The 15,958-nt window shown below is 41.5% G+C and overlaps 2 protein-coding genes across 3 annotated transcripts; one reads left to right on the top strand and one right to left on the bottom strand.

Moving 5' to 3' along the window:
- The first annotated feature begins 881 nt into the window (after positions 1–881).
- LOC131430072 (ribonuclease 3) lies at positions 882–14,534 on the top strand. The gene is made up of 4 exons (XM_058594716.1): positions 882–1,706; positions 1,767–2,347; positions 2,415–3,691; positions 12,787–14,534. Exons 1-4 carry the CDS (start codon positions 1,095–1,097, stop codon positions 14,418–14,420), a joined length of 4,104 nt encoding a protein of 1,367 aa, XP_058450699.1. The 5' UTR covers positions 882–1,094; the 3' UTR covers positions 14,421–14,534.
- LOC131430074 (ribonuclease H1) lies at positions 14,499–15,862 on the bottom strand. Of its 2 annotated transcripts, none has more exons than XM_058594721.1 (4): positions 15,631–15,862; positions 15,387–15,570; positions 15,010–15,323; positions 14,499–14,951 (listed from the first exon to the last, which is right to left on the bottom strand). In XM_058594721.1, exons 1-4 carry the CDS (start codon positions 15,717–15,719, stop codon positions 14,579–14,581), a joined length of 960 nt encoding a protein of 319 aa, XP_058450704.1. In that variant the 5' UTR covers positions 15,720–15,862; the 3' UTR covers positions 14,499–14,578. The 2 variants fall into 2 exon arrangements, with proteins under 2 accessions (XP_058450704.1, XP_058450702.1); XM_058594719.1 differs by having other exon boundaries at positions 15,381–15,570; positions 15,631–15,860.
- Positions 15,863–15,958: the final 96 nt, after the last annotated feature.

Raw genomic sequence — 15,958 nt, forward strand, 5'->3', positions numbered from 1 at the left:
CAACATTTACGAATAAGAATGTTTTATTTTGAGTGCAAGGAACTCAAGTTTTTAGGTAAACTCACTTAAATATTGAAAAAAATATTTTTTTTCATATTTGGAGTAAAAAATACTCAAATTTGGAAAGCTTCTTCTCTGAACTCAAAAATGAGTAGATAGGTGGTAACTCAAGTTTAGAGTACTCTAAACTTGAGTTACCACCTATCTACTCATTTTTGCGTTACGGGACGAAATTGTCAAAACTTGAATAATTTTTACTCAAAATAAGGAAAAAATATTTTGTTCAAAATTTGAGTAAGTTCAATTCAAAAAATGAGTTCCTTGCTCTCAAAATGATTTTCATATACAAAGTTATTCTTCTTTCTTTTGAATGCGCAAAATAGTGATTCAAACCCGTTTCCTTTTGAATGGTTTGGAGTCAAAATTGAATTATTTTGCCATCCTTATGTTGCGCTTTTCACTAAGCATAATTGAAACCACAAAACATCTATGATTGACGTTGATTCATGTTTTCAAAACCGGATCTAGAAACGGCAATGGAAAACGGCGTATTCTTGCATTCTTTATTTCGATAAGAATATTCCGAGTTATGTTCAAAGAGCGTGTAGGGTCTGGTTAAAGTACTCGGATAGGACATTTTTTCTTACAGGGATATATTTCTCGTAGAACCCTTCAGAATATTGGCGTCTATCGTCTATATTGTTTTGCTTCATCTTTTATTACATTTTGTTTTCACAATTGCTACAGTAAAAATATTCCAAAAATGGGACAAACCTCAAACTATTGGTTGTGATAACCCAGATTATCCTGCATTTATGTCATAAAGCCCAAATACTTAAACGTGTAAAAAATAAAATAAGTTTTGAAAATTGTAGTGCAACATTACAATACATGCCAGCAATAATAATTGATAATATTTTTTTAACAATATGAAATTTATTACTGTGCTTGGTTAGACTGCTTTTGGGTGTAATAAAGACTGTTTTGTTGACTGAATTAGCAATCACACAATTTATCTGGATCAGAAATCATTATCACGACTAAACTATTGTGAAATTGAAAATTTTGTTTCGAAAAGTGTTGCAAATGCAATCATGAGTTTTCATAAATCTAACGTTCCAGCCTTGGGATACGACCGGCACTCGCGTTCAACTGCAAATCCGGATGTCTATAACATTAAGCATTCCTTAACGCCAGATCCTCCGCCACCGGGAACAATCCCAACTCCAATAACATTTCCAGTGCAACCCAATTTCAGTGTTCCACCTCCTGCTTTACCACCCGGAAGGTTGACTGGTTTTGACCGACACCAAACGGCACCTCCAGAAGAAAACAAGTATGATCGGTACTCATCGAAGACCTCGTCTAGTCATCGGTACAAATCCCACTACTCGTCATCTTCATCTACGCGTAGTTATGGATCATCTAGCCGAAGTGAAAAAGGATCTTCCAGTAAATACTCGGATTACAGTGGGAGAAACAGTTACAGAAGTCGTTCATCGCCTCCTCCTTCCAATCAATCGGCGCATAGCAGTCGTAGTTACTCAGTACCAAGTCGAGATCACGAACGTCGTCGTCCTCGAAGCCGTGAACGAGATCGTGTTTCGCGATCTTCTTCGGTGCGAACGGAATCGCGAAGATCAGATCAGTCTCCTACGACAAGTGAAGCGAAAGAGCGGCCTCCTCGAGTTTCTCGATTTAAATTGGTAATTTTTGTCTAATGTATAATAAAACAATTTTTTTTAATTAATTTTTTTTTATTACAGGATTCTGAACGCGAAGCAATTTTGTCGAAGTGGAGAAAGAATTTTTGCGAGACACCTGAGGATATTCGGCGAAAGTTAGCAGAATTAACTAATAATGACGAAAAGAGCAGTTGGGTTAGATCTTCGCCAGCAGATCTCCACTATCGACGGGTGTCGGATAAAATTGTGGAAGGAACACCGCGACTGGACGCGCTCTGTGTGTTATTTGAAAGAGAGTTGATGCTTCGAGCGGACCGTGCTCGATCCGAGCAAACTCCCTATCAACCTCCACCGAGAAAGCACAAAGCTCGAGTATGTCACCATAAGAATGATAAATGTTCTTCCTCAGATTCATCGGATGATGAACTGAATTTTGAAGAGGAATGTAGTATGGAAGAATTGACGGTGAAAATCAAACATCCGTATAGATTACACGTGGATTTGTGGTTCAACGATCCTGGTGAGATGAATGACGGGCCACTTTGTCGCTGCTCGGCAAGATCCAGACGATCCGGTATCCGTCACGGAAAGTATCCTGGCGAAATGGGTTTCCCCAAATGTTTGTCACACACCAATAATGCGGATAAGCTGTACCACTACAGGTTTGTTGAGTTTGAGTAGAATCAGTGTTAATCCATTGTGAATTTATCTATCACATTTCTTATTTAGGATAACTATTTCACCACCAACAAATTTTCTGACAAAAACTCCAACAATTATTAAACACGATCAGCATGAGTTCTTGTTCGAAGGATTCTCACTTCTATCACATCAGCCGATAGGGGAATTGCCAACTTGCAAAGTCATTCGGTTTAACATAGAGTACACTATCCTTTATTTGGAAGAACAGATGCCGGAAAATTTCACAATTCGTGAGCTGGATTTGTTTGAGCGTTTTCTTTTCAAAGAGTTACTCGAATTGGTGGACTTCACTGTCTTTCCATCCGGAGCTAAATCTGAGGAATCGTGCCCATGCTATCATTTTTTGCCAAGATTCGTTCGTGATTTACCAGACAACGGAAAGGAGGTACTGGCAATGTGTGAGGTTCTTCGTTACTTGTTGGATAGTTCGGGTCCTCTTGTTTCTCCTGAAATACTGAAGGAGATGAACGACATGAGTCAGATTGAATGGCAGGACTACGTGGATTACGTAAAAGGGATGGTAGTTACCAATCCAGGCATGAAGCCCTGTTCGGTGCGAGTCGATCAACTGGACCGGAATGTCACCGATGTCCCAAAGGCAAGCTTGACGGACGATCAAGGACTGGTGCATCCGGTTATTGTGCACTTCGGTATTCGTCCACCGCAGCTTAGCTACGCAGGAAATCCAGAGTATCAAAAGGCGTGGAGAGAGTACGTGAAGTTTCGACATCTGATTGCCAATATGTCCAAACCATCGTTTGATGACAAACGCAAGCTGGAAGCGAAAGAGAATCGTTTGTTGGAAATGCGAACCCAAGGACGGATGAAGCGGAATATCACGGTAGCTGTGAGCGCTAAAGGTTTCCATCGAACCGGTATCATGTGTGACATGGTTCAGCACGCTATGGTGATTCCTGTGCTAACTGGACATCTACGATTCCATCGTGCGCTAGATGTGCTGGAAAAGTACATTGATTATACCTTCATCAATCGATACACTCTGCAGTTGGCTTTGACACATCCGTCGTACAAGGAAAACTTCGGTACCAATCCGGATCACGCACGAAACAGCTTAACAAATTGTGGCATACGACAACCAGAGTACGGCGACAGAAAGATACATTTTATGAACACCCGCAAGCGCGGTATAAACACTTTGATAAGCATTATGTCTCGCTTCGGCAAAGAATTTGAAACTGATAGTAATATAACGCACAATGAACGGCTGGAGTTCCTCGGGGATGCCGTGGTGGAGTTCATCACGTCGATTCATCTGTTCCATATGTTTCCGGATCTGGAGGAAGGTAAGTGTAACAATATTGAAGTGGTTATTGAAGTGGTTATGATTGAATATTAAAACTTTTTTCAAATACTGTCCCGTTTGGAATGTACAGGTAAATTCTTTTGATGCGACGGAATGTTTCTTAGTGGACAACGGGAAAATTGACTTTCGGGATGAACCGCATAGAGCTTTCTAAAAGATTTCGGAATCTCGCTTCATGGCATAAGAATAATTGTAGAAAGTTTCAATTTCTTCCCTATAATCGCTCTAAACTTTTAGACGATTCCCAGGAGAATTTTTAAAAAACTTCAAACATCATTGTAAATTTTATCATTGATGGTTTCTTTTTTGAAAAATTTACACTTTGCTGATGCATATAGTCTGGCGAATGAGGTATTTCGAGAAAGATATCACTCAATTTTCTCGGAGGTGACTGGACCAATTTTCTCAAACTTAGATTCAAATAATAGGTCCTATAGTCGCATAGGTTGCTATTGAATCACATCGATTTCTCAGATGATCAGACATATTTCCACTTGCTTAGATTCAAATGAAAGGATTAAACATCAATTATTGAGCTAGATTTACACCAATCGGATAAACGGTTCTGGAACTATAGAACCATGAATGCTGGAAATTTCGAACCGTTATATAAGTGGCGACGCCAAAAGTTTTGGTAAATGACTTGGTGAATCTTCCTGTCTAGACGAGTTAGCAAACGCTACTTTCATAGCTCGGTAGTTGATGAAGATAATTCCAAGGTAAAAAGAGTAGAGTGAACGAGTGAACAGTATGGAGAATTCAAGCAGTAAACAGTCCTGGAGGTCCGTTGCTGTCAAGCATACGTTTCCACATAACTCGGTCCATGGCTGCTCGTCGCCAGCCACTCAAGGCACGGATGCTTCGTAGATCACCCTCCACTTGCGTGCACCGTGATCGATCCACCTTGCTCGCTGCGCTCCCTTTCTTCTTGTCCCAGTCGGACATGCCCAGCCCATCGTAAACGTCCAAGTTTTGCTATCCGTACGATAGGTGGTTCCCCTAGCAGCTGTTGCAATTCATGATTCATACGTCGTCTCCACGTTCCGTCTTCCATCTGCACTCCGCCATAGATGGTCCTCAGTACCTTTCTTTCGAAAACACTGGGGGAGCGTTGGTCCTCTGCCAACATAGTCCAGGTCTCGTGGCCATAGAGAATAACCGGTCTAATTAGCGTTTTGTAAATAGTCAATTTCGTGCGTTGGCACACTTTTCTCGATCGAAGGGTTTTTCTGAGTCCAAAGTACGCACGATTTCCTGCCAAAATATGTCTTTGAATTTCTCCTCTGGTGTCATTATCGGCGGTCACAAGTGAGCCCAAATACACGAACTCGTCAGCCACCTCGATATAGTCACCGTCTATCAATATTCGTGGTGGGAGGCGTTGTGTTTCTTCTCTAGAGCCTCTTCCTCTCATGTATTTTGTTTTCGACGCATTTATGACCAGTCCGATACGCCTAGCTTCAGCTTTCAGTCCGATGTAGGTTTCCGTCATCTTCTCAAGGTTACGTGTTACAATATCAATATCGTCAGCGAAGCCAAAAAGTTGTACGGACTTTCGGAAGATCGTGCCACTCGTGTCGATCCTCGCTCTTCGAATCACACCTTCCAAGGCAATATTGAACAAGATACAAGAGAGTCCATCACCTTGACGTAGCCATCTCCGAGATTCGAAGGGACTCGAGAGTGGCGCGGGCTAAAGTTAATCCCGGTCCTAGGAATTCCTTAGCTATTGGTGATAGACGACGGCAAAGGATTTGGGAGAGTACCTTGTAGGTGGCGTTCAGCAACGTGATTGTGCGGTAGCTGCAACAATCTAGCTTATCACATCTTTTGTAGATGGGACATACCACTCCTTCCATCCATTCCTGCGGTAGAATCTCCTCCTCCCAAATCTTAGAAATCATCCAGTGCAACGCTCCAGCCAGTGCCTCTCCTCCATGTTTGAGCAGCAACTTGTCATTGCCCGCGGCTTTGTTGTTCCTCAGCTTGCCGATCTCCTCACTTATCTCCGATAGATCAGGTGCTGGAAATCTGTCGTAGGCTGATCGTGCACCCAGATTGATTCCTGTGTCGTTCTCTGTATCTTGTGCTTCGCCATTCAGATGCTCATCATAGTATTGCTTCCACCTGTCGATCACCTCACGTTCGTTCGTGAGAAGGTTACCACTGGTATCTCTGCACATCTCGGCCTGTGGCGTGTAGCCTCTACGTGAGCGGTTCATATTCTCATAGAACTTGCGTGTGTCATTTGCGCGGTACTGCTGTTTCATCGCAGGTAAGGATTTTCTCCAAACTCTAAAGAGATAGCTCAGGATTTTACAAGTAAATGAGTAAGTTATTTTTCTTGCTTCTCCATTTGGCTCACTTCTAAATTACCCACAAGTAAAGCAAAGAAAAGTCAATCACCAGTCATAAGAATTCTTATGCAAATGATGGATGTGAATAATTCACTTCATAGAGGAATTTGGTTAGAGGAATTGTGTCAATTTTGTTATAGGCAGTTATAAGTGTTGCAATAATTTCGTGTCGATATTGTATGGAAACTCCAGCAAAGTGTTTAATAGGTTTTAGCAAACTAGTTAATCGAGTGTCTTACTTACTTTACTTCAATGGTTCTCATCCGTCTTCGGGACATAACCTAACAAATTGTTGATTTCCAGGATACTTAATTTTCACTCACCGTTCTCCAGTCGCTCTGTACTCCTGCTGCATGCGCATCCTCTTCGATTGCCCACATCCAACGAGTGCAAGGTCTGCCCCGCAGTAGACATCCTCCTGTAGATTCTGTGTTGACCATCACTAGGCTAATCTTTCTTCCGGTATTCTTGGTACATATCCAGCCTAGAGTGACTGTAATCAGAGTGGCGACAGCTATTCGTTTGGAATGACAAATTGCCAAAATTACGGATGAGATGTCGTCACTCTGGTTATAGGCACTCTAATCCAGCCCATTGTAGTCTGTCGTGTTTTATAAGCCTTCCAATGAGAGCATGCTCGTATTCGTGGTACAGCTCATGAATCATGCCTCTGTCCCACTATCCATTCTCTGCTCTACCGTAGAATATTGAGCGGAGGATTTTTCTCTCAAACACGACGAGTGAGACCGGGGCCACTTGCAATAATTCGAACACTAAATGTCACATCCACTCGAAGCAAAGTCTTGGCATTACATTCCTTTTGTGGAATTTGGTTTTTCTGTTTCAACAGACTTCGCAGCCGATTCATAGCGTACAGAATCATTGCATGGCTAGTACTATGGATCCTACACTATACTATGGTCACATCCACTCGGCTAACCCTTTATACTTGGGTCTGAGCATTAGCTACAATTGGCTTAAGCTCATTTGACATGCCGTCCGCTTAGTTGAGCCTCAGTACTCGGTGAGTGCGAAAGTGTCGATTATTTAATCAAAAGTAAAATTTTCTGGTTCCAGAAGTTTTGGGTTATTGAATTTATCGTCGGGAACGACTCATATTTGATAAGTGCTTCTAGCTAATTGTGATGCGCCTAATCAAATGGTATTATTGGTTTTATGATGAAAAAAGTTTTTTGTGTTATGACTTCGAAAAATCGAAACGAAGCGGTTGGACGAAAATTGCCACTTTTTGGTGGAACGAAAATGACCACTAGACCCGACCTGAGTCGTAAGCAGAGATTTTCAGAGAATTTCAAATATCTGCAGACAGGGTCTGTAAATCTGAAAAAAAATCTGCAGTCAGCAAGTATGTCTTGCTGGCAGCAATTTCGCTATAAAGTATGACACGCAAAACTAGACGAATAACCTACTACGACTAATTTCGATTTTGTTTTATTTTTTTATTCGCAGTTGTCTACCTACCCAAGCTATGGGTAAAAACCGCCATAGATCCGAGAAGGATCCAAAGGATGCTAAGCGTCTGAAGCCAAGTGATGTACAGGTAAACGACCGTTTGCTGAGTAAAAACCAATATGCTGATCTGCCAGTTGATGTCGAAGAGGAACTGCAGAAGAAGGAAAAAATGCCGCCTTTCTACCTGAAGGGCTTCTCACCAACTCTACGCTCGGATTTCAACACACTGATCAGCAAAGGACTACAGGCAACAATCCGTTTATGTACTGAAGGCTACAAAATAACTGTTCCGGCTTTGAACCACTACAAAGGAGTGGAATGCTATCTGAAGCAGACAAAAGCGGAATACTTCACACACGATATTGCCGCCAACAAACCTATGAAGGTTGTACTTCGAGGACTACCCGACATAATGGAAGCCGAACTAAAACAGGCACTGTCGGAGGCTGGACTAAAGCCTTTGATGGTATTTAAAATGAAGCGACATAATACGGACAAAAAGTTCAGAGATCAACTGTACCTGATTCATCTGGAGAAGGGCTCCATCACCATGAGTCAACTGAAAACGATTAAATCGTTATTTCACATAATCATCGAATGGCAAAAGTATAAACCGGTACATCGGGATGTCACACAGTGCACGAACTGTTTGAACTACGGCCATGGAGCGAGGAATTGCCACATGAAAAGTCGGTGCGGGAAATGTGCCGAACCACACAATACCAACGATTGCCTACTAGATGACTTCGCTGTAAAATGTGTGAACTGTGATGGCGACCATCCATCTACTAGCAAATCGTGTCCCAAACGTGCTGAGTTCACAAAAATTCGACAACAGGCGTCTCGTAAACAATCAACGCGCAAGAATGTTCCACAGAAGGATGAAGTTAATTTCCCACGGCTCCCACCGAAGAGGGATATTCCGAATTTGCCGCCACTTCCTCGCAGCAATCCAAAGACTTCAGCCGCTGGATCTCAAAAAGAATCTTCCTCAAGAATCCCTCCTGGATGGGGCAATAATCAACCACAAGCAAAGGATGACTCGTATGATTTATTCTCTGCTGAACAACTGATCGTCATTTTTGAAACAATGACAACAAAACTACGAAACTGCAGAACGCGGTTAGATCAAATCAACGCCTTAGGCAAATTCATCATCGAATATGCAATATAATGAGTTGGTTATAGTAAATTGGAATGCTTGCTCACTCAGGAGCAAAACTGCTGAATTGTCCGACTTTCTTCAAGAGAAGAATGCTGATATTGCTATTTTAACTGAAACTCATCTTAAACCTGAAATTTCTATTTTTATTTCCAATTACAGGATTCACAGGCTCGACAGGGCAACTACCAGAGGAGGGGGAGTTGCCATTGCCATTAAACGATCCATTCAGCACAGGCTTCTGTCAGCCTTTAAATTGCAACTCATAGAAGCCATCGGAATTGAGATTACAACGACGATGGGACCCATCATCATCATTGCAGCATACTGCCCCAAACAAACCAATCTTCGAGATGGTACGTGTGCATCATTGAAGCGAGATCTGGCTATGCTCACTCGACGACAGAACAAATTCATCATTGCTGGGGACCTGAACGCACGGCATGAGCTGTGGGGAAACAGAAGACAGAATCGAAACGGATTCGTACTTGCCGAAGATTACGAAGCTGGACAATATAACATCTTCGCTCCGGATCAACCAACGCGACTTTCCAGATCGGGAGTTCATTCCATTTTGGATATATTCATCAGCAACATCGCCATAGATAGCTCTCCGGTTGTTTTCAACGAGCTCTCTTCCGACCACTTTCCAGTAATATTGACGTTGGGATCTTCACCAGAAACAGTGCCTATTCAACCTCGGAGGAACTATTATCGCACCGATTGGGTCCAATTTCAACAAATCGCCGACCAACTTATTTATATCGATTTGCCACTTGATTCCCCGATGGAAATCGATGCAGCGCTATCTTCCTTCCAGCATTCAATCACAGTCGCTCGTGATAGGACGGTTCCAGTACAACATATGCCGAGTTCCTCTCTTCAAATCGACAGTGTCACCAAGAAACTCATCCGACTTCGGAATATCTACCGGAGGCAGTATCAACGAACTGGCATTCTAGATAGGAAGACTGCTTATAACAACTTAACTAGGATAATCCAGGAAAGGATATCTGAGCTTCGCAACAGGAATTTCCAGCAAAAGCTTCGAGAAATTCTCCCACATTCAAAGCCCTTCTGGTCCTTAACGAAGGTGCTTAAGAAAAAACCGAAGCCTATTCCTCCTCTGATGTCACCCCAGGACGCAGCTGAAGGAATACCTTTAATCACACTAGTAGAGAAGGCAAATGCGCTAGGCCAGCAGTTTGTATGTTCTCACAATTTAGGACTTAACATTGTTAGTCCATATGAAAGAGCCGTTGCTGATAGCGTAGCTGAGGTTGACCAATCAGACAGCTTGGTTCCTGAGGAAAGTAGAGTCACTGCGAATGAGCTGATGGCTTTTGTGAAAAAATCCAAAAATATGAAGGCCCCCGGTTTCGACAACACATTCAACATTGAGCTGAAACATTTGAGTATTCGCTCATTTGTCTTCTTAGCTAAAATTTTTAACAGGTGCTGGGAGCTTGGTTACTTCCCTTCAATGTGGAAGTTAGCTAAAGTTATCCCAGTTTTGAAACCGGGGAAAGATCCTTCCTTTTCCAAGAGCTATCGGCCCATCAGCTTACTCTCTGCCCTATCCAAGCTGTTTGAAAAGTCAATACAAAGGCGAATTCTTGCTTTCGCAGATGAACAGGATATATTTCTGGAAGAACAGTTTGGGTTCCGGAAAGGAAGATCCACCATCCACCAACTCACAAGGGTTAACAACGTCATCCAGCAAAACAAATCAGTGTCCAAAACGACTGCCATGGCAATATTGGATATTGAAAAGGCATTCGATAATGTGTGGCACGATGGACTGGTGTTCAAACTGCATCGGTATAATTTTCCCATGTATCTTATTTAAATTATCAAAAATTATCTTGCAGATAGAGCATTCCAGGTTTCTCTGAATAATGCACTTTCAGAAAGATTTACTATTCCTGCTGGTGTACCCCAGGGAAGCATCCTAGGTCCCATTCTATACAACATTTTCACATCAGACATCCCACCTCTTCCAGGTGGTGGTGTTCTGTCACAATTTGCTGATGATACTGCCATTCTTTACAAAGGTCGTGTCATTAATGCTCTGAAGAATAAACTACAGACAGGTCTGGACGCTTTAACGGAATATTTTACAAGCTGGAAAATTGTGATCAATGCAGCAAAAACTCAGGTCATCTTGTTTCCACATTCAAGATCTCCTAAACTTGTTCCATCAGACGAATGCAGAATACGATTCGGTGATGAAGTCATTCAATGGTCCGATGAAGTTATCTATCTAGGACTCACCTTTGACAGACATCTGATATTCAGGTCACATGTTGACAAAATCGTTCAAAAATGCAGCATACTCATTAGGTCTCTGTATCCGCTGATTTATAGAACATCTAAACTATGTCTGAAGAATCAGATGGCTGTCTATAAACAAATCATCTACCCCGCAATTGAATACGCAGTCCCTGTTTGGCGGGGCTGTGCACGAACACACAAACTTAGGCTTCAGCGCATTCAAAGTAAGATCTTAAAGATGATTCTAAATCTACCCCCTTGGACAAGAACTAGTGAAGTACATGAGATGGCCTCACTGGATATACTAGAACAAAAATTCGAACAATACTGCACGAAATTTGAAGAGAGGTGCTCAATCTCTGAAATACAAATAATTCAAAATTTGTACGTATTAGGTTAAGGATAGTTATAAGTAGGTAGACATTTTATAAATAATTAAAATAAATATTATGATTAAACATTAGCATGTAAAACAAGAGTAACTAAAACACCTAATATTAATAACGAATCGTATGAACAACAAAGATGAAAGGCCAAAGGGTCAAAACACTTGTACTGTAAAATGTTGATGTAATACACAAAAATAAGATTAATAAACAGATATTTATGCAAAAAACTGACTTGGCGAGCAAAAAAAAAAAGGTCGCGGAAATTTCAAAAGTGTAAATATAGACGAAAGTCTGCGAGAATTTCAAAAGTCTGCAAAAGTCTGCGAGAATTTCAAAAGTCTCGGTTGATTTTTCAGAAGGCCGTAAGAGCAAGTGACAGTTTCTCTTTGTTCACTCTCTCTTTCGATTATCGTGATGTGATTTAAAAAGATTTTCTTGGATTTCACAGTTCTGTTTGAAAGTCGAACGTTTCGAGCATCATTCTATGCAAAGAGTTAAGTGATAAACGTGTAAACCGCTTGGTAATTAATAGAAGAGAAAGTAAATAAAGAGAAACTGTTACTTGCTCTTACGGCCTTCTGGAAAATCAACCGAGAAGTCTGCAAAAGTCTGCACAACAAAAAATGTCTGCAGCACTATACCCCTATACGGAATATACCCCAAATCTGCAGATTTACAGACAAATCTGCAGACCTGGCCTCTCTGGTCGTAAGGTTACTGTTGTTTTTCACAAAAACTGACTGATTTTATGAAGCTCGACACTATTTTCGAATGGATTTCAACAAAATAGTCCAAACATCCCCAAATCCCGTTATTTTAGATGAAATTGAATTTTACGATGAAAAAAAGGAGCTGTTGCATTTATTTTGTATATTACTAGAAATTATCATTAGGACCAAATTGTGTCTGTTGATTACACCTAAATAAATAAATCAATAAACAAATAAACTTCATTATCGCATGTCACTAGTATTCCAAGATGTATGAACTCGTTGGGTTATCAACATTGAGTATTAAAACCTTAAGTTTGGCAACTCCTACCACAACACTCCCATGTAAAGTTCTTGAATTCCATCGAATGAGTTATCTAATGTCGTTTTTCATTGAGAACACACGTGGAGTGTTTGGCTCGATTCGTGCAGTCGGGCAATCAAAACAGGTGCATACGGATATGTTTCATTGATTTGCACCGCATGAAAAAATGCACTTTCGGGGCAATTCGCGGGCAACTATTTTGCACCCGTTTTCTTTTCCGAGCAGCAAGCGTGCAAACCAAACTACAAAACCATTTCATTGATCAACTGTCAGAGCAAAACACTGGCACCGAGCGAGTGGAATCAATGAAAAACGACATAAGTTAGCGTCTTGTTCAATTACATTGTTCTAATTCACTGTCATTATTATCCGTTTCATCGTTCAGGTGGATTAGCCACGTACCGTGCCGCTATTGTTCAAAATCAGCACTTGGCCGTGCTTGCGAAGAAACTGCACCTGGAAGAATTCATGCTGTACGCACATGGTTCAGACCTTTGCCACGAGCTGGAGCTAAGACATGCTTTGGCCAACTGTTTCGAAGCGCTGATGGGTGCTCTACTTCTTGATGGCGGCATTGAGACGGCTGACCGTGTTTTTGCCTACGCACTGTTTCAGGAGGATAGTAATTTACGGAATATTTGGGTTAACTATCCGCCTCATCCGTTGCAGGAGCAGGAGCCTCTGGGAGATCGGCATCACATCGAGTCCTTTGAAATGCTGAAGACTCTAACCAAGTTCGAGGATTCTGTCGGAGTTCGGTTCAACCATATTCGATTGCTTGCGAGGGCTTTTACTGATAGATCTATTGGATTTACCAATTTAACATTGGGATCTAATCAACGTCTAGAATTTCTAGGTGATACAGTATTGCAGCTGATCTGTTCAGAATATCTTTACAGGCATTTTCCGGAGCATCACGAGGGCCATCTATCGTTACTGCGAAGCTCTTTAGTAAACAATCGAACTCAAGCCGTGGTTTGCGACGATTTGGGCATGACAACTTATGCGGTTTATTCTAATCCGAAGGCTGATCTGAAAACCAAAGATCGAGCAGATTTACTAGAAGCATTTCTAGGGGCTCTTTACGTCGATAAAGGATTAGAGCACTGCGAACTATTTTGTCACGTATGTTTGTTCCCAAGGCTTCAGGATTTCATCATGAATCAAGATTGGAACGATCCAAAATCGAAACTGCAACAGTGTTGTTTAACTCTTCGAACGATGGACGGCGGAGAACCGGACATACCGATTTACAAGGTTATCGAGTGTAATGGTCCAACAAACACCCGTGTCTACACGGTGGCGGTCTATTTCCGTGGTAAACGGCTCGCATGTTCGAACGGTCATAGCATTCAGCAGGCTGAAATGAATGCTGCTAAACAAGCACTGGAGAATTCAAAGAACTTGTTTCCCCAGCTGGATCATCAGAAACGAGTTATCGCGCAGAGTTTGAAGCGACAAAAAGTCCGTCGTTCGTCGCATGATGATCGATCAGAAGACCAGGAGCGAAGGGATGATGCTTCCTCGGATTCTTCACATAACGATGATTATCAGAGAAACAAACGAAGGCGGTTATCGGAGTCGCCAAGGCTTCCTAAGCAGTATCAGATGCAGGACAGCGACTGTGATACAATTAATGGTGATGAAAGAAACAAGAAAAAGAGGCGATCAAAGAAAATGAAGAAAGGCACTTCTGCCTCCGAAAAAGCATCTGATTCTCGAAAAATTGAGCAAAAATTGATTAGTCTAGTAGATCAGTACGATTCTCTATCAGATGAGGTCGATCTGCAGCTCGAAGCAATTTCCGAATCGGAAGAAGAGTTTGAAGGTCAAACTGTCCAAGCAGAACTTAACACTAGTATGGTATCCGATGTGAGTAAAGATGATGACGAACAGTTAGAAGACAGCGACGTGGTATCAAAGATAACTGAAAGTACTTTTGCGAATTCTGTGCAGATATTTAAAGTAGATGGAACAGATGACGTTTCATCGGATCTGGAATCCGGCGAAATTGAATAAATATGGATGCATGTAGTAATACTTATTAACAAAAAAAAACATTTTATCAACTAATAAAAATTTACGTACTTTCACAAATTGTCCTAATAAAAACGTATTCAAAATTTATTAAACTTAGTGTAAAATCGAATGTTAAATTTACTATTTATCAATACAATTCAACGGGTAGTCTTCTGCTGTCTGAATAATGCGGATCCTTGCCGTGCCAATGCATCGGCCCTTTCGTTTCCTAAAATACCACAGTGCGCATCAACGTGATTCCACCTGACCTCAATTTTGTCACCGGCTAGCTCCCTATCAAGTTCCACAAAGTCCACCTGGTTTTTAACCGGTTTGCCAGTAGACAGTTTCCATGCATTCCGCTTCCAACCAGGTAACCATTTTGTTATGGAATCAATGAGAAACTTGGAATCCGTGTTAACAATCAGTCTTTTGATACCATTTTCTTTGGCAAGTCGAATTGCCAGTGATGCGGCTTGTATCTCACCACAATTGTTGGTCGCCCGCCCGCTGACTGCTTTGGCCACGTTCCTTGAATAAAAAGCCGTTAGACTACGTAATCTAGTGACGTTTAAGTTATTTTATTTACAGGGCATGACCTTCGCCGAAGTATACTCCTAATCCTGCACAAGCCGACGCAGTCCCGTTCCCTTCACACGATCCATCTGTATACACATGTACGAATCCATCCTCATCTTGGAGGAAGCTATATTTACCAAATTTTTGCAGTTTAGTGACAGGTTTCACCGTAGTTTCCAACTTCTGACGCTTGGACGGTTTTGGAGCCTGTGCAACATCATCCGTGGTAGTGCTAGATGAAGCAGGATTTCTTAATTCGTCCAATTCTCGCTTTAAACTTTCAATTCGAGAGCAAGCTGCATTGATTTCATCGTAATTATCGATCTGAAAAACAACGGAGGTTGTATTATACAGACAATATCAATATTCAAAACAACCGACAAGGACCCGCACGGACTCCGCAGGTGGAACAACAGGTTGAAAATCGGCTGATGAATTGCTGTTACTATCTGTGCTTGATGCGGATACACTACCTCCATTCTCGCGAATAAATGTTTCCGCTTGTTGGCGAGTTGGAAATTTTTTAAACTTAGCTCCAGTGAACCCGTTTACTTGTCGCTGACATTCAGGCCTGAAAAAGGTAGCACAACATAAAACAACTTTCGTAAACAAAGAAAAATAATGAACTCACCAGCTTTGATATACACCAACTGTACGTCCTTTTGCCACGGCATAGAAGGGCATTCTTGATATTATTGGCCACAAAAAGCCACGAAGCATTCAACTGACGCAATATTTCTAAGCACCACTTCGTTAATAAAAATTTCTTCGAAGGCTTGCAAAAACTGAAAAATAAGGAAATTCTCCACCGTTGCGGAACAGCTGATGATTTCTATAACTCTAGTTTGACATTCCAGCCGACATAAGACAGTGTTGATTCGGAAATGTCGACTTTTTTATGTACATGTAATAGGTAATATACGTATATCGAGTATCCCCTTGATTAAGAATGCATTCAG

This window comes from Malaya genurostris, chromosome 2 (assembly GCF_030247185.1).
Source record: "Malaya genurostris strain Urasoe2022 chromosome 2, Malgen_1.1, whole genome shotgun sequence".
Lineage (NCBI taxonomy): Eukaryota > Metazoa > Arthropoda > Insecta > Diptera > Culicidae > Malaya > Malaya genurostris.

Bases quoted from the DNA above. Each gene is read 5' to 3' on its own strand.
- LOC131430074 (XM_058594719.1), bottom strand. From the start codon at position 15,719: ATGCTTCGTGGCTTTTTGTGGCCAATAATATCAAGAATGCCCTTCTAT. The intron at 15,571-15,630 runs GTGAGTTCATTA...TACCTTTTTCAG, and splicing joins GTTGGTGTATATCAAAGCTG to GCCTGAATGTCAGCGACAAG. The intron at 15,324-15,380 runs GTCGGTTGTTTT...GTTGTTTTTCAG, and splicing joins CGGAGTCCGTGCGGGTCCTT to ATCGATAATTACGATGAAAT.
- LOC131430072 (XM_058594716.1), top strand. From the start codon at position 1,095: ATGAGTTTTCATAAATCTAACGTTCCAGCCTTGGGATACGACCGGCAC. The intron at 2,348-2,414 runs GTTTGTTGAGTT...TTTCTTATTTAG, and splicing joins GATAAGCTGTACCACTACAG to GATAACTATTTCACCACCAA. The intron at 3,692-12,786 runs GTAAGTGTAACA...TTCATCGTTCAG, and splicing joins GTTTCCGGATCTGGAGGAAG to GTGGATTAGCCACGTACCGT.